The 19,039-nt window shown below is 37.8% G+C and overlaps 1 protein-coding gene across 1 annotated transcript; it reads left to right on the top strand.

The window, feature by feature from the left end:
* The first annotated feature begins 4,371 nt into the window (after positions 1-4,371).
* CDX4 (caudal type homeobox 4) lies at positions 4,372-12,760 on the top strand. The gene is made up of 3 exons (XM_009478051.2): positions 4,372-4,804; positions 9,823-9,968; positions 12,554-12,760. The coding sequence occupies exons 1-3, from the start codon at positions 4,372-4,374 to the stop codon at positions 12,758-12,760; spliced, it is 786 nt and encodes a 261-aa protein (XP_009476326.1).
* The last annotated feature ends 6,279 nt before the right edge of the window (positions 12,761-19,039 follow it).

Here is a 19,039-nt window from a genome sequence, read left to right on the forward strand (position 1 = left end):
CCCTGAAAATGAGACCTAACTAGGACGCTGCATATTAAACCAGCCCAATTAAAAAGGGTAAGTAAAATTTTCAGACGCTTTGTGTTTGTAGAAGCTTCAAGTGAAATCAAGAGCAGTCTCTTTAGCTGCATTTTAAAATTTTAAAACTATCTGCCTTCCTTCATGACTAGTGGGGTTTTTTTCCAACAGAACTGACCTCAGTTGACAGCATGCCACGTACTGACTGACTTTTCCTCAAGATTTATACAGCTGACTATTCGTTTTAGGAGGAATGGGCATGTGTGCAAAGCCCAGACTGAATAAAGGGTCAGTAACACCTCCGAAACACTGCATTAAAACTATCAGCAATACATAGTTCACTAACAAAGTCCTTAGCTAGCCATTCCATTGAAATTCCAAGCATGCAGTTATAAAGGCACGGGCAAGAAGCATTCCTAAGCCTGATGTTACTGATGTGTTATTAGTGTGGTCATCTGGAGGCAAGAAAACAAACATCTATTCCTATCACCTCAGCCAGCACGGGACATGCTAAGCTCACCTGCTTTTTTTGCCTCAGAAACAAAACCCCAAATAGATTTCATATAATTTTCGAGCTTCAAGGATGGACAGATTTGTTTCTTCTTATCTCCATATAAAAGGAAGAGTAACTTTATGAGTAAGGGCTCCTAATAAAAACTATCACAGGTATAAACACCTTTAATAGAAGTTATTGTTGTACAGGCCAGTTTTAATCTACCAGTAGTCCCTGAAATTGCAGTTAAATAGCTGTCATTAAAACATTTAATTGCACATTTATGATTATATTATTATTATCCAGTCTGGAAACACTCTTTGGAAGAGCACGTATACCATAGTATACCATCTACATCGCCTGTACAAACAAAACTTTAATAGTTTCATGGTTATCACCATGCTTGTTGTTATTGCCAGATTTTCATCAACCACTTGTTAGAAACCTAGAAAATTTTCTTCCCCAAAGATGTCAAAGTACATTTAATTTTACACACATACAACTCCACCTCAACAAACACTGAAGCGACTCTTGCGAACGCTGGCTAAGTGGATAAAGGATACATAGCAATTTAACAGGTGGAGGAAAAAAATGGAAAAGTATAACCTTGGACTTCAGTTATTCTGGTAATCCATCTCTCTGAAGTATTGCCAAAGAGCAAGCACTCTTGCTGCCAATACCACACAGATCTTTCCTGTTCTGTCCTTATCGCCCACTGCAGAAAATGGCATAAATACAAACCTCCATACGGACGAGATTTCAGGATGTCTAGCCCACTACCTCAGAACTGCTTTTGCTTTCCCACCACCCCAGCAAGTCAGGAGAGGGGCCCCGGTAACACGACAGCTCCACAAGCACTTTAAACAGGCACAGACAGCACCACAGCCCTTCCTCTACCACCAGCAACTCATTGCCATCCCCTCAGTGCAAATACGGACAAGGCAAGGACAGTTCACTTTTTTCCCCTCCCCTATTTTTTTTTTTTTTTGGACAGCAATGCCCACTAAGTGTGTTCCTGGAGCTACAGTAACTACAGTAAGTTACTACTATACACTGAAGATGCAGTGGTTCTGTGGCTCTGAAGCTACTGACATGCTGGATCTGAGCAGGAAGGACACATGCGTGGCCAAGAAATGCCTCTTGCGAAGGCAGACTCGGATTAACAGTCAATTAGCTCTCCAAAAACATCAACACCAAAATTTTGGCAGCCTCAAACTACTAGGCTACATGCAAAGGTATGGTTCCTTTTTAATACATCCACATGGTTCTGTTACACAAAATGGGAGGCATAAGTCAGGGTGCAGAAGATCATTTGAATGTTGCCATTTTAGTTATCTTACTCTCACTTTGGTGTTAAAAATCTGCAGTCCTACCCAGCAATCTTATCCTGCCATGTAAATCTTTTTAAACAAAATGCCTTACTCAAAGCTTACTATTGTTAGCCGATATCAAATCAGTGTAGCAATTTGCCATCAGCGTATCTTGATCTAATTACGTTCTGGAAAGAATCGAAATAGATCTAAAGAAAATTCAGATAATGGAACAGGCAAAACAAGAAAGGGAAAGGAGGAGCATAAACAAAAGATAAAAGAAGAACAGAGAATAAAGGATAAAGCTCCGAGATACAAAAAAATAGGATTAGGTGATAGTGAAATTGTGGGGGGTATGCACAGAGGCATCCCATAAAGAAAGAGGAAGACCAGGGATTAAAAATGTTACCATCATCTAACACATTCTATGAAATTAAATGTCATTCACTGAGATGTGAAAATCGTGCGCTTAGAAGTCAAACGACGTGTCTGATCTGAAATCTATGAGCAGCCAATGTTCATTCGTACTATGTCAATGGATTTCAGATACAGCCAACGGAGACAAAACTTCACCCTCCTACGATCTGCCTATGACTGACAGCTCTGCGTAACATTTTGCAACACATTGGAATTTAACTGCTGGCATAATGCTCACAAATAGGCCAAAGACGCCAAGGATACTTCCAGTATAGGAAACACAACTTGTTTAACTTGGATGATGCTCAGTGGAGTTCTTTGTGCTTTTTCGTACACATCAGTACTAAAAAGTCTGTGGGCTTTCAAAAATTGTATTACAACTCCTTTTCTTCCAAGATGAAGGGAACAAGAGTCTGTTCTAAGGGTACACCAATTACAGAAGGCCTCACTTTTTCCATGTCCTATCCCATGATGCAACTTACCTCAACATTCTCAGGATCCCAAGGACTAATAAAGAAATCTGTAAATATAACAAAATTAATTATAAAGATTTTGCTGCACTTCTCAGTAAAAATTCTTTCCCTCCCTGCCAAAAAAACCCCCAACCCTACACCAAAACAAAAAAACAGAAGAGGAATATCTTTCCTCTCTTTAAGTACACACTTAGAATCCTTTAGTACTGGAATTAGAAGGGATGTGTGAATATGAGTAGTGTCACAATACAAAGGATACTGAATGAAAAACCACACCTTTGTCAAGGGAAACAACTCATTGTAATTTGCACCTCTTTTGCAAGCATGCCCCTTGACAAATAGCTCACTGCAAAGAAAACCATCCAGGATAAAAACATATCAAATTCACTCTACAAATTGTAGCTAGACAACCATACAGAGGCAATTCTCAGGTCATAAGGTACGGTTTAGTTCTCCCATGTTAATATCAAGCTTTTAGTAACAACATATAAAACCACCTTCAGAATATTTTTTCTCAGTGGGAACACTTACGTTGACCTATAGAGTACCCATGTGTCAGGCGCTTTACAGAAAAGCATCAAGGCAGTTCTGAGCCACTAACTTGACAACCCAGACGTTTCTCACTGCTGACTGCACTTACCTAAGCTGCCACCACTGAAAACAGGCTACTCTACAGCAGTTTCAGAGGAAGGAACCCAGCCTTCCAGGCAGATAAAGGTTGTCTTCAGTCTGAAACAGAAGCCAACAATATTACCGGGCCTAATCAAAGACGTTTTTCAATACCGTTTACAGTCACTTTCTTTGTACTTCTGGCACCATCTCTGTTGGGAAGATTTATTGTCTGCTTTTTAAATTTATCAGTTTGCAATGGCCACCAGATGAAGGGATCTCTTTAAATCACTCTGTATGGGGAGAGTGTGAACATGTGCATTACAGTTAGAGCCTTAATTTCTCCCATGCTGGAAAACCACTTACAAACATCAATAATGAGAGGAAAATATTTGAGACGGTTATATTCAAGACATGCTGTTTAAAAGGTGCTCTGTGATCTGAAGTTACTGCCTTACAGTTATTCAAATTGACTGTGTCCCTTAATTTAAGTAGTAAAAATGAGATTTTTTTTTTTTTTTTTTTGAGTATCTGAGAAATTAAGAGAGTAACAGATTTACTTCTTGATTGATAACACATCACAAAAATAAAGGTTTCGGACAAGAATCATTTGAACACCAAACATTGCTATTATAGTTACCACTGTCTTTTCTTAAAAAAGGGTCTATTTACTAAGTTACAAATACAAGCAGCTGTTGCATCATCTTACAGTCCTGGAATTGCTGTTGGGTATCAGGAAGGGTAATAGGACTGATAAAAGTTCTCTAAAAGAGAAAGCACCAGAACTAGCAGAAAGGTGGGGTTGGTCAGCCCTTCATTTGAATGTAAATGTAATTATGAGGCAGGCAGTTAGGCTGACGTCAGACAAGATCTTGGTAAACCATTACCACCAGCACCTGGTAACACAGTTGATAATAAAAGAGGATGAAGTAGAAGATTCCAAGCAGAGTGGCATTATTAAGAGAAAACCAAACACAATTATTTTTAAGCAGCGAAAGAAAATACGGAAGAGCAAGATGTTGTGACAACGTATTTACAATCTGTGACAATCATGTACGTGAGCTCTCTCTTGGAAAAAGAGAACAGCATGTATCCAGGATCTGCAAGGTGCAGCAGCAACAACCTGCCAGTGCAAAACTTTGTGTCCACTCCACCCTATTCCGACTACATGGGATATCATCATGTGCCAACTCTGGACGCCCATGGACAGCCACCGGGAACCTGGGGATCTCACTATGGCCCGCAGAGGGAGGACTGGAACGCTTACGGCCCAGGACCTTCCAGCACCGTTGCTGCTGCACAGATCAATGGCTCATCTCCTGGACAGGTCTCCTACGGTTCTGCTGATTACAGCTCCCTCCATCCTGCTGCAGCTGGGGGGTTACCTCCTGTAGAAACAGTTAATACACAGCAAATCTCTCCCAACAGCCAAAGGCACAGCTCTTACGAATGGATGAGGAAAACGGTGCAAGCTAACACCACTGGTAAGTGCACATTCAACTTCCAACCTGAGAAAGCATCTTCTGCTATCACTGATCTTACAAATAATTAACTTTACTTGAAGCACATAGGTTGGTGGGTCATTTATGACATTTATTTAACCTACTGCTGTTTAATGCAGTTTTAACTAAATTTGCACTGGTTTCACTTTCATCCCATAAAGGCTTTATAGGGTTACTATAGTGGAACGGCTGCTGTGTTTAGATATGGCTGCATCTCACTCAAGTCCGGGAATCTTTGTTATAACATTCTGTAAAACATTTTGGATGAAAAACATGATACTCTTGAGAATGTTATGGAACAATGAATGCAGCAACATTTAACAGTTACGGGCAAAACCACTACGTAATTATTTTGTGCCGCAAGGTAAATATCAAAATAAAATCAGGTCGATCTTTTTAAATCTTTACAGACTTTTCAAGCTTTTAAAGAAAATTGTGCTCTGGTCCAACCACAGTGATTATGCAATTTGCTGCTGTTGTTCCTGTGCCTTTTATTTTTCTACCTAGATTCATTAGGTGAGAAGAAATATTCCTAGAGAAGTAATCTGACTGAAATAATCAGCGTAGACTATTTTGTTTGCAGACCACATACCTCATCAGTTAAGCTTCCTTTTCATTTAGTTTCAAATTGGTTTTACAGTATTTTTCTCACGTACCAGAATTTTGCAGCTTGCCACAATGACACAATTAAAAATCAACTTTCTTGCAAGTGTCACTCATTGATGCGCCTTTTTTTGTCACAAGCTGCATGCCAGATGAACCTTTCAGTGTATATTCCCAAGGTGTAAATTGGGTGTAGCAAGGTTTGCTAAATCTATTGTTAAGGTTAAAAGTAGTAAGTGTGTGTCAGAAAGCATCAAAGAAAATGTTCGAAAGAAAGAAGATCAGTTACAATTGGAGCAATCTTAGAAGACACAGAAACTCAGCACTGCCGCTTCAGACACTATCCTCCTTCAAATGTTATTTGAAGTTATTACTCAAGAGCAAAATTAGTCCGGTGATTGTTTCTTAGTTATAACGCAGCTACACAGTTTTCCCACTGTTACTAATACAAAATGCCTAGTGAACATTAAGATATCACAATGCCATCCTTCCACTTGGAGCCTCTACAAAGGTCTTCAAAGCCAAGCAGATTTATAGTTTTTTCCCCCTTATGTATACTCATGTAAATCAGCAGTAACTTCATTAACATCATTGGAGATTTCCAGGTGTAGAAGTGATGCAAGACTTGAGTGTAGACCACATTCAATGGAGACCACTGAATGTCAATGAGGCAACCCTGCCTCTGTCCTGTTGTCACTGAATTTTAAATGTGCTAGCATTCTTAAAGAATAAAACAGACTTAAAATCTAAATCCTAGTTTTACACTTATTGCACAGACATAGAAGACCCTGAAAGGTTTCTCGCACGTTTGCTCAGCTTCATAAAATAGATATGCAATTCAGAAGAGCAGTTGTGTGCTTAAATTCATCTCTAGTCTGAAAAGCGCTTACGCAGAATTTACACACACGCCGCAATCCTTTATGAACAATACTGGACAGGTGAATCAGGGCCTGTCAACAGATACATGTCCTGAGGCTGTGCATTCCTGGAGCCCAGTCCTTTGAAGTGCTAAAAACAGCTCAGGACTTCACAGAATTGGGCTCAAGGCATCAACCTAGCTTAAAAAAAAAGGGGTTGGGAGAGTAAAGCACAAATGTGGTGTTTTGCAAAACCAGAAAAGTACCAAATAGATTTGGCTTTTCATGGGTGTTTTTAAAATAATGTTAACTGTAAAAGCTGGAAAATTTTAATACCGACACATAAAAAGTTGTGAAAAATGAAATTCAAACAAATAACGACAAGGCTAAAATTATGCATATAACAGCTACATATTAACTTATCAATACTTTCTCTAGAAGATAATCTAAGAAAACTTACTTGATGCCATTATAACCACTCTTTGAAACAGACTGGTGCTCTGTTTTTCCTTATTGCCATAAAACTATTCATGCTATCAAAGTAGCTACTGGCTCCTCTCCTTGAATATTATCGCTGCTTAGTAAAGTTCATTGCACTAAAATTTCAGAATTACAGCCCTAAAGTTTACAAATATATTTATACACACAAATATGTGTATGTTCTTAACTTCACCAGTGGCATGTACTCACATCGATGTACGTGAGCAGCATGGAATAACAGACATCAAAACATATGGAATTAAATGAAGCAGCCTACCGAAATACTGTCCTAAAGACAATGGGAATTATTTTTGAGGAGGGGATGTTAATGGGAATTTTTCCCCCTCTATTTAAACTCCAGTAAATACACTACATTCTGCTTCAGTATTTGTATTTAGCATTTTATACAAAAAACTAAATTGCAGGAAGAGTGAAATGAAAATTTACCTGACCAAGTCAATTCTCAGGGTGAAACAACGTCACAAAGACAGAAAGTACTATGTCCTTTCAACAGATAAAATTTGATTTGAAATTATATATCCTCTTACTAAAAGACCATAACTGTATATTCGGAGCCAAACCTTTTTTAATTTCAAATACACAGACACTGCAAACACATGAGGCAATAAGAAATTTTAAAAAGCAAACATCAAAAGTGGGCTTGGTAAAGGTATCTTCCCAGACAGGCTATCGAAATGAGAAAAAGAACTTCTACAGAATTCCTTACAGTCTGATCCTCTTTTTACTAGAAACCAATAACAAAATGCCCTATCAACTTCAGTTACGCAAGAGCAGAACTTCAGACCAATTCATTTCTAAAACCTGTGTAACTGACAGTGTAAAATGTGTATTTTATGGGAGTGAGTAAGCCTTCAAGGCATGAAACTTACTGCAAAGAAGGTATCTACACAAGGGCCTAGAAAACAGATTTTAAAACTTTATATGAAACGTCATCTGGGAGTGACCCTTCTCAGAAAGGGAATGGTCTTTAAGGGGACTAAACAAAAGGACAACATTATTTCTACATTTTGCAAGATCACCCTCAGCTTTTTTTAACTATAGTCAACACATTTTATGCCTTTGCTTAAACAAGCAGACATGTACAAGTAATTCAGATTACATCACAGCAGAAACACAGCCAGAAAGCAAAATAGAAAAGCAGGAAAAAAGGCCAGGCCTCTGCTCTAATGCTAATTTATTTTGCTTTGTAAACTAGTTGTGACATCTATTTTCCACTGGCCTACATTGTCTGAGGTTTTGAGGCCTATCTGTCATATTGAGGCAACAGACCCTTTCAACACTTCGCTTTGATATGCGGTCTTGTCTCTTCCTTCTCCCTCTTTTCTTCAGGAGTTATATTGCCGGAAAGGGTGATGATTTTCACAGTAAATAAAGAGGCCTTCTCCTAGCTTTATTGTCTTCAGAAGAAATGCTCTGTGAATTTTATGACCAAGGGGAATGGGGAAAACTACTCCTTTTCTCCACCCCCTCAAATCATGGTTATATTTGCTGATTATAGTGAAGCCGGAATAACCCTGTTGAATTTTAACTTGTTTTCAAAGATTACCTTCTAAGCCTTCAGTTTACAAGGAACCTGAATAGCTATACTATTGTTAACATTATAACTATCACTTAGAGCAAATATTTCAAAGCCAACAATTTGTACCTTGGAAAAAAGTAAGCTCGGTTTGATGATTATTTTAGTCCTGCAAATTGAAGCAGGCAAAATCTTGTACACTAGAAGTCAAAGTGGCACAGGATTTGGGAAAACATCCTTCATTATGCATATTTCAAAATGTCTTAAGCTGTGTCTACCTCTCACCTTCAGATAAAACTATCGCAGTCTATCCCTCAGTGTTGGTCCAAAATTAAAAGAGAACTGAGGAAAAAATATTCCTTCATCTACTTCTGTCCTTTTTTTCCTCTGCTAAGATGAAAGAGTCTGACATTTGTTTAGGGCTTGTAAATTCCAAACCAATTGGCTTGTGTTTCTGAATGTGAAAGGGGTTCTTGATAAGATCTCCTTGTCGCTCCTTTGTGTGGCGTGTGCTTCATCTTAACACCTCAATGGATTTTAGGGAACCACTTTAAAGGAGTCTTTGTCCTACAGTTTGTCCCAGAAAACTCACATCAAAAAAAACCTGGGAAGATCAGAAGAAAAAGGAAAACTATCTAGTTGGCTGCTGAAAGTGCAAAGGAGAACAAATAAGTTGAAAAGTGATCTCTCTGTATTATTATTACATGAAGAATTGTTTAAAAAAGCCTATGAAATGAGAGAGCTCTTCTAAACATCACAAAGTGCTTCTCTTAACAGTATTCATCCAATATATCTAAGAATATTTCTTTTATACATTAGAGGATGATGCTGAAATCCTTTTACAAGTATTTTATTGCCTCATCTTACAAATTGCCAAGTGCCTTCAACTCACAAGGGAAGCTCAGCACAGAGTACCCCCAGTAATAGCTCCACAGGCACTCAGCATCTTGCAAGACTGGACCTTTTTGAAAAAGTAAATTCAAATTTTTATTGAACTTATAAACACGTCCTATGGCCACACAAGAGAGAGACAGCATTTCTAGCAGGACATTTCTTTGTGTTAGAGAGGCAATCTTTAGAAACGCAAATAAAGAATTAGGACGTGGTACAACTAAATGAATTGTGACTGAACTTCAGTCTTGAAATCCTGTGTATTTATGCCCACATATGCACGGAAGTCACTTCAGTGAGCACTGAAATGAAGCCCCTTGAAATCAAATATAGCCAGCACCAATTACGTACTGCCATAAAATATTTACGATGCTTCAGGGCGTTTTTCACTTGAGCTTTACATTTAAAAGTATGTTTACAGAGAGAGGGAGATAAAGAGGCAAAGACAGTTATGATAATCGATACTCACTTACTCACTCTGCACCTCATACGCCTTCTCTGTAACACAGAAAACAATCCCATGCAAATACTCTGTAGTTTAACGAATGTCTGTAAAATGTTTGAGATGTCTGAAAGAAAGATGCTATAGAAAAGCAAATTCAACATATTAATATTATTTCTTTCTTAAACAGGTAAAACAAGAACAAAAGAAAAGTACCGAGTTGTTTACACAGATCATCAGAGACTAGAATTAGAAAAGGAATTTCACTGCAACAGATATATTACAATAAGGAGAAAGTCAGAACTTGCAGCAAACCTGGGACTATCTGAAAGACAGGTACACAGAGACTACCCATCACTCGTACGCACCCGTTCACCAGACACTGTTACTGCCAGAGGGCATGAGCAACATTCACGTTCTGTACCCAAAAGTAGTGTGAAGGCAGCCATGATAAAGTTTGTGAGTATATTTGACACACAGAGAATACGCTACGCAAACACAAATTAATAAATAGGCTAATTTGACAGAAAGCTCCAGTTACGGGTAACTAAACATTAGGAATTCATTTATACTAGAAAAAGTACTTACTCTTACGTGCGTAACAGCTTGCTAGACAGTTAGAATTTAAACAGTTCAGCTTAATATTATCTTAGCTATGTTCTCAATAGTTACAACATTCACCATTTTCTTTCTTCTTGCAGTCACACAAAATAGTGGCCAGAAAAAATCCAAAGCACTGGATACATTTCAGCTGTAAGCTTGGAAAATAAAAGCTCAGCATTCAAAGAGCAACCAAATGAGATATCTATGTATTTTTTTGTTACAAATTTATTGCCACTATTTCCACAGGCCACATTCTTCCTCAGTCAGATTTCAGCACATTTTAAGGAGCTTTTACAGCCTTTGATTTTCAAGTTGGGATTTCTTTTTGCTATTATGTTCACAGGTACTTCACCTATAGTAGTAGTTCACACCCACTACATATAGGATCCTTTAGGCTATAACATTCGGTGCCAAATTTTTATGCCTATTATACACGTGTACGTAGCCAATTGGGGAAATTTTCAAGCACATGCATAGACCCACTGCTTCTTTGGAAAGCAGCTCTACATTCATTCATATCAAGCACATATTTAAACCCTGTCCGGAATAAAGATAGTCTCCGAAGTAGGGGCCCAGGTATCTTAGCTGTGTTCAAAGACTAGAAGAATTCAGGATAAAGAATTTCCTAAAATCACTGTGTTGGAGAGCACACTTACGAAGCACAGCTCTGCAGCCTGCAAGTATAGTAACTGTTGAATGCAACCCTCCTTATCCAACAGAATTTCAATGGTTCTGCTACAGTTGGAGGATAAGGGAAGATTTGGCGAGTAAGGCATCTCATACTTTAGCAACCAGATTTATTGCCCCCAGGTAAATTTAAACAAGAGGTCTTTCTTTTTAGACTTTTACTAACTTTTGTTCTTTCTGAATATACGCATTCAGTTCTCTAAAATATTCTCCTCTCTCAGTGGCCGCCTCTGCTTCTGCATTCAGTCTGTGCAAGAACATGGAATAGAGAGGGACCAGTTGAGGCTGGAAGTGTAAGGATACATGGATAAGCAATGATATTTTAGGATCAAGCACTGGATGCAGCGATGTTCAATCTCACACCTAAACAGTACATAGCTTACACTCTGCAGACTATAAGTGGCCCCAGAAAATAACTGCAAAAACCAAGTCTACCATTGATGGACTGAAGTTTGTTATACAGTAGGATGTAGCTCCCTCAAATTCTCAGAGAACTGCAATTATAAAAGATTCAAAACCTCTGCTTGAATGTTACGCAAGCTGGCTGATTTAGAACACAGACATGCCTGGAGTAACCAGTGATACCGCATAAACTCAGTAGTTTCCTTCTACATAGCTGTTGCTCTTAAAGCCACCCAATTCTTGACTGGTAAATTTCCTCAGGTATGATGTAGACAAAATACATAATCTATCTGCATTTCTACAGGACTCGTGACAAAGCTAAATGCTTCTTCCTGTCATTACCAGCAAGGTTAACAAAATCATAACTATTTGGAAAACAATAAAGAGATTTTTAATATAAAGCAACAGTACAACTTTCTATATAATATTGTATTCAACACACCTTAAAGGATATAACAGAAACTGTAAAGTGAGAACACAGAAAGTTCATGATAAGGAAAACACAAATGTGGTTTTCTACTCATTCACACTTTCACATAAGGAAAGAAAATATAGATACTTAAACTAAAAGTAGATTTCAAACAGATGGGAGTCTTTTCATATGCACAATTAGCCTGGGAAATTCATTGTCATTAAGTAGAGGGGATGTATCTATTTATACATGACACAGTACATATATATGTATAATACATATATAAATATATAGCCCAGTAACAAAAAAATGCAAAACTTCTAAAACACATAATAAGAATATATATACACACACAAATCACTCGCAATACAAATGAAGAAAAAGGACCCTCACTGCTTGTGTTTGAATTAATCTGTCACTTATATGAAGAAGTAATCTTCAAAATTATTCCATAACATACAGCACTGTCAAAGCTCAGATGATGAACTAGGTGGACCCTGAGCGTAACTAAGCTGACTCCCATGTTCCTAAATATAACAGAGCACGTTCACTTTACACCACATCTAAGAAAAGAAAGTCATTTTCTATTGATTGTATCATAGAAAATGAATACAGAATAACTAAAAAAATTTTCAGTGCACAAATCCCGTGTTGATTTTTTTGGTTTAGGGTTTATGTTTTTTTGTGGGGTGGAGGTTTTTTGGTTGGTTTTGTTTGGTTGGGGTTTTTTTAACATATCTAATAGTCATTGCTACTATTACTATAAAAAAGTTGACCGCTACTTTGAATTAATCAGATATAATTTATAACACCACAGGTGAAAATCTGGTTCCAGAATCGCCGAGCCAAAGAAAGAAAAATGATCAAGAAGAAAATATCTCAGTTTGATGGCAGCGGGGGCTCAGTTCAGAGTGACTCTGGTTCACTCAGTCCAAACGAAATATCTAGTTCTCTGTTCCCACCACCGCATGGAATAAATGGATTACGGCCTAATGACATTCATCAAGTCATAGTTTCAGAATGAACAGAGGGGACAAAAAAAAAAGAAAAAAGAAAAAGCAAGAACAGATTTCCCTGCCACCACCCACCCCCTTGGAAACTCAACTTTGCAAAGGACCATTCTCATTTAACTGTCTGCAGAGTGCCGATTTCTAAGTACAGGATCCGGGACTATTATAAAAATATTTTAATTATTGCAGAAATCTCAGGGAACTTGCGCTGCTAAGATTCATCACTCAAAATCTTTGAGCAGGAGGTAATTTGCTTCGGACACTGACACAAAGAATGATACAATTGAAGATTCAAGTAAACGTAGTCCTAGTCTGATCATATATATACACACACAGAAACCTAAGTGAACTGATTAAAATAGAGTGCTATTGCATAAAATATAAGATGCTGGGTGTATTTGGTTTGTTACATTTTATATAGAGTAAACCGTAGATGTTAATAAATACTCACACTCAAGTGTACTGAAAAGAATGCTGCTTTTTGAAAACAACAAAAACATTTAAAACACTTTTAAACACTCGAGACACATAACAATGTTGCTATACCAACATACTGCCTTTAATTAAAACCCAAATCTTCTTTGCCCTATGCAATTGTATTCAAGCATGCCAATCTCTTGAGCAATACTTACAGATACACCGGAGCACACCAAACCTGCCAAGATTTGTTCAATTGTAAGAAATGCAGCAATTTGTTAGCACGTTAGTAAATGCCAAATAGTCTGGAAGATATAAGTATTACTGCAATCTTCAATGAATGCACATACTATTCCTGGAAAATATGAGCACAAATGTAATGGAAAAAAAAACTGTTACTACCAGCAAACCACCAAAAAGCAAATAAAGAATTTGCTTCATGTCTCTAAACCTTTTAAGTGAAATAGTAGCAGTCGTGGGCCACTGATTTTATACACGACGCTTATTTCAGGCTAAAGGCAAGAAATATCCCAAAGTACAGCCAACACCGTATTTCGAAGCTGCGATCAAGCAGCTTAGCATTCACAAAGTCACAGCAGGCATGTAACAAAAGAAGTGTTCACTCCACGTGCACCCCTGAAAGAGCACAAATTAAGGATGAGCACGCTCACGGTGTGGTTAGCTTTAATTACTGGTCCATGTTGGCAGGTGAGAAGGTAGCAATGGTACGTAGAAGACAACTGATGAGTCTGGAAAAAGTAGAAAGAAAACCCAAAGCACTAAAAAAACCCCAAACCCTTCAGTAGTACTATTTGTTGGAACTTCATAATATGAGCTTTTTGATAGCATACAAGTAAGTGCTCTATTGGAAAGATTTAATTTTACTGAAAATGTCATCAGAAGCAAAGGTAATAAAAAGGGAAAACAGAAGACAATAAACAGAAAACACCATTATCTGGCACATGGAAAGTCACACATGGCTTATTTCAACATCAAATTCTGCTCCTCTTAGTGTCAACAAGCATTGATAATGCACTGAGCAACAGGGACAGAACTTGTCAAAGCATTAATTATCTGGATTCAATAAATTAGATAACTTAAATTTGAAGATCTGCCTCACTGTGGTCCAATTATTTAAAAATAACTGTTAGAGTAACTCCACAAAAGTAATTCTATTAGTAATTCTACAAGAATAACACTCTTCAAAAATAAATACCAAATTAGAAAATTGTAGACATAAACATCTCAAGCTAAACTAGCAAGAAAATCTGTAACACAGGGTAAGATCTTACTGATTGTAAGCCTTTCGTGGGTGGTTCTCCAATATACTGCTAATAATCTCTTATTCATATGGATAAAATAAATGGGCTTATCTTAATGCAAACAAACTGCAAACAGAAAATCTTGTGCATGTAAATATTTACAAAACTCAACCCTATGAGAAATTGAGACTATATCTGCATGGCTTTAATTCAGGATCTTCTAAAACTGCTCACTGATATTAGAGTGTTATACAATTGTGCGGACATTTTAGAAGACAGAGCAGCACGTTACGGAACATGCACACAAACAGAATAGAAGTATACACGCTAGCAGACAGCGAGACACATACATGCTGCTCCGCTCTGCTTTTCATTCAAAGAAATCCATACATTTGCTCCATAACGGATTTGGGAGAGGCGGTTTTCCCAGTTCCATCAGCCCCTCTACCTGTGTTGTCCTTTTATGCATGAAGGATGTAGAAGATAAAATAATTTCCCAAGAAACTCATGAAAAAAGAAGCTGTAATACTTTAGATATATAAGAAAAAAGGGAAGAGGAGCTATACCTTGCTACCCAAATCTCAAATCACCAAAAGGCCTACCTCTGTAGAAGAGCAGGCAATGGCTTTTGTGAAGGTATCAGTGAGAGACATGGAAAACGAGAGAAAACTTTTTTCCCAGTTTCTAGATTTTTCCGTGATCAGTTTTCAAATCAACAAGGAAGAACAGCAAGTAAAGAGCTATAAACATACAACACATCATTCATTATACTTGTATACCAGAAATGCATTGTTTAACTTAAAATTTCTCCTTCCTTCTAATTTACGTCAAAATTGAAATAAAATACTTACATAGTTATTTACCAGGTTCACATTCAACATATTCAAAATGATCCATATTGCAGTTTCTCAACAAGCTCCAGTCTAACTTTTTGAGTTGCCAGGCAGTCAGGAAACTCCATGCTGTTCTGACAACCCAGGCAGAAGAGCCACTGCACTTCAGAACAACCACTGTTCGTAAAGGAAACATTTTAAACGAGACTGTTTTTGATGTCAAATAGGAGTTTCAATGACATACGAAGCACCTCCTATGAGATGTTTAAAAATCAGTCTTGTCAGCAAAAGTTGTTTTCCTTTTTCATGATCTTTACCCCAAATTTTTTCCATCAGGTCTATTTTAAATGTATTCAAAGCATATATTAATAAATATTTGGGCAAGACATGCTCTTTCATGCACTAGATAACGATCTCTAAACCTAAAAACTGTATCAGATTCTCTTCTCTGGCTACAGCTAAGTCAAATAAGAAGTGATTCCCCCTATCTTGCACTGTGCGTAACCACCCTCCATCTAGATCATAACGTCCCTTTAAATTTAAGTGTAGTGCCACAGCTGTTTCTCAAAATAATCCAAGGGAAAGAAAAAAAAATTATTTAATCCTTTTAGACTAACCTGGATCATTTTGAGTAAACTGGATTAGAGAGCAATTAAATATGCAGTCATGTTACCAGATCAGAAGGATGGGAAGCCATAGAGAAGGGAAAATGGCAAGCAGCTGAAAAGAAAATTCTTACTCTGTCTCTGCCAGGGTTCAGACAGCGTATCTGACTGTAGCCTGTGCCTTTTTTTTTGCCAGAAAACGTTATCCCAAATCAAAATACAATTCAGAACTACATGCTGGCACATTTTAACGGCCCATTAAAGACTACGTAACAGCCTGACAGGAGTCCACCCTGTATTCAAGTTCTGCCAAGATCAGCGTGGGAAGACAAGGATCAGGATATGCAGGTGGGAGGAGGCAACACAGCCGTTACAAAGTCCCTACATCGCTCTGATTTTCTGGGCAGCTATGTCTGACTCTTCTACATCACGTACATAAAGGAAAAGCTTCACAAGACGTGATCCAGCCCTCGTATTTAATTTTTGTAATTATGTGGGCAAGAAGAAATACTAAAGGCTATAAATAACATTTTACAATATTTATCTTTCTTCCTTTGAAGAATTCTCCAGGGATTTTAATTAGACTCTCCCTTAGCACCGTTAGGCAATTAAAATAATAATAAATCAAACACAATCCTTCTCACCCAGTGGGTATTTTCCCCAAGCGCTCTCAGTTTCCTGTCTTTTTCACTTTATGTAAATAGAAAACGATCACACTGTTTAAATTCAGCTGTTTGATTGGTATTTCGAGTTTGCAAAGTAGTGAGCCACTTTAACACCATGCCGATATCAAAAGAAAATTCTGCATCACACAACTGTCTAATTCCAGCAGCCAGCAAATCCCTTCTGACATTTATTTGAATCATCTTTATTCTATGAGAATACTGTAGAGGTGCCAAAGCTTTGGGAACAATTGCCTTTCTCAGTCCCACTATCTGTAAACACTTAATCAAGAAGGAACACTTTACCACAAACTGTTCATGCTGAGAATCAATGTAGCAGCACAGTGATTTGGCTTCATTAACTAACTTCTAAATATTGATCTGTGGGAGAAAACAAGAAAAATTACAGATTTATCTGTTTACAGTAATGGCAGATAGTTTAGACTAGAAATTGGAAAGGACCCTATTACAAGATATTTAAAAAAATAATAATTTACAGAGAAGAGAGCATAACTTAAACCCCTAATTGGCTGCTTGTAGTAGTAATACAGGTCAAATAAAAACCTGGTTCAGAAACTTGACCACCTCTTGAAACTAAGATTACTTTTGAAAATTGATCTACATTAAGCATTTTCAGTATAAGCAGCACAGAGCTGCATACCCCTGCACAAAGCCAAAAGCCTTCTAGATATTACCAAATATTTGTATCACAAAAATAGTTTCATTAAACCTCTCACATCACTCTTGACTTGCCTTACTTCAACAAATGTACATATCCAAATTTGCCTAATGAGTACACATTTCTACTTCTAAACAAAAGAATGTGAACCTGCAGTGAGACAACGGATGCACCTGGAACGGGAAAAAGAATTCCGCCAAATGCAACAACCAAAGCCACAGAAACTACAAGGGTCTTTTTCTCATAATAAATTCCACAGCATTAAACAGGATCACCTACACACTGGTTACAGTTCCCAGTCAAAAGTTATGCTCTTGTTTCCCAAAGAGGAAATCAGTAGGTAATGTTAGCATTTGGGGAGTTATTTCAAAAAAGCCTCAGGTACTTATCAAACAATCTTAAAATGTGTGGTTAATGTAATTTTTAAAAGAAAGTATTATTTGCATTGAAAGAAGGATTTTTACTATTCCATGGATGTGCTAAACACCAATGATCCTACTGAAATTACCTGCAGCATATGGTATTGCACAGGTGAACAGCTCAGAGGGCTGAATGCTAGATGGTCAAGTTGTAATCGTGGATCCAAAACCCATTATTAGCTGCTGCTTCTCGTGTGCAATTGAGGTTAAAAATGTTTGAAATGCCTATCAACTCTTATCAACTTCATACTTTGATCCATTAACTGAAACTCCCTACGGCCTGATATTCTTCCTATCGCCCCAGATATCAAAAGTAGAGCAAATAAAATATGAAACATTAGCAAAAACTTAGAACACTGCCTATGGATACCTCAGAAAGAGACGGGCCAGTAAAAATCTCAGCATTTCATGTGGTTGTTTTCTACAGGTTGTAGGATTCCTCTCTGAAACCCCTTACCAATACCAATTTCAGGCAGCCAGTGCAGCTTTCACTGAATGAGGCACAGTTCTGCCTCAGGACATCGGCAAGAACACGCAGGATTTTCGCGGCACGCATTTGGCATGCTGCCACCTGACTGCTGTAGCTCTGAAAGCCAAACCCGGCAGCATCTAACGAGGCTGCCTACAGTAACCAGAGCAGCAACAAACACATCCTCCCCATCTCACTGTACGGCTGAACTAAGAGGCAACGAGAACATAGTGAGAGGATGAGAAGGACAAAAACAAATTCAGACACATACCTCCCAAAAGAGCCTTGAATTTGCAGTGTTTGACACAATTCCAACCTGAGTGATGCAGCCATGCAGACCTCCCAAATGTCATTATGCATCATATGCTATTAAAGGGAACAGGCCAGCTTCTTAAGGTTTCTCCCCACTAAACCCTTATCTGTTTTTCACAGAGTAACTTCAATCAGATTTATTTCTTGAGCTTGTATTGATGGGAAAATAACACTTCAGCAGTATTTTGGAATTCCAAAATGGCTGAAAGCATTTTCATGGAGATCTGGGTAGAGTTTTCTGGTACTCAGAGCTGGTTCATCATCATGAGTATTATTTTTATCAGTTCAGAAGCACAGGTCTCCCAATTGCATTAGTGAAAGTCATGGAATCATATCCCTCCCGCAACAAGGCTCAGAATCGGTAAATAAAAGGAACCTCTGATATGAGCTATCATGTTGTTTTAAAGCTGTTTAAAAACATTACTGGAAAAATGTTATGAGGTTTTCAATGATAAAGATCACAAAAACATACTTGCAGTCACTTTCTATGCCTCAAAATTCAGTACGTAATTAGAACCATCCTAAGCTCAGTTATTGGTAAACTCATTTCCACATTAAAAAACTCAGCGGTTACGCATGCATCACTAGGTTCAGGAATAAACCTGCCCTAGGTCTGAAGTGAAAGGGCGACCTAG

This window comes from Pelecanus crispus, chromosome 13 (assembly GCF_030463565.1).
Source record: "Pelecanus crispus isolate bPelCri1 chromosome 13, bPelCri1.pri, whole genome shotgun sequence".
NCBI lineage: Eukaryota > Metazoa > Chordata > Aves > Pelecaniformes > Pelecanidae > Pelecanus > Pelecanus crispus.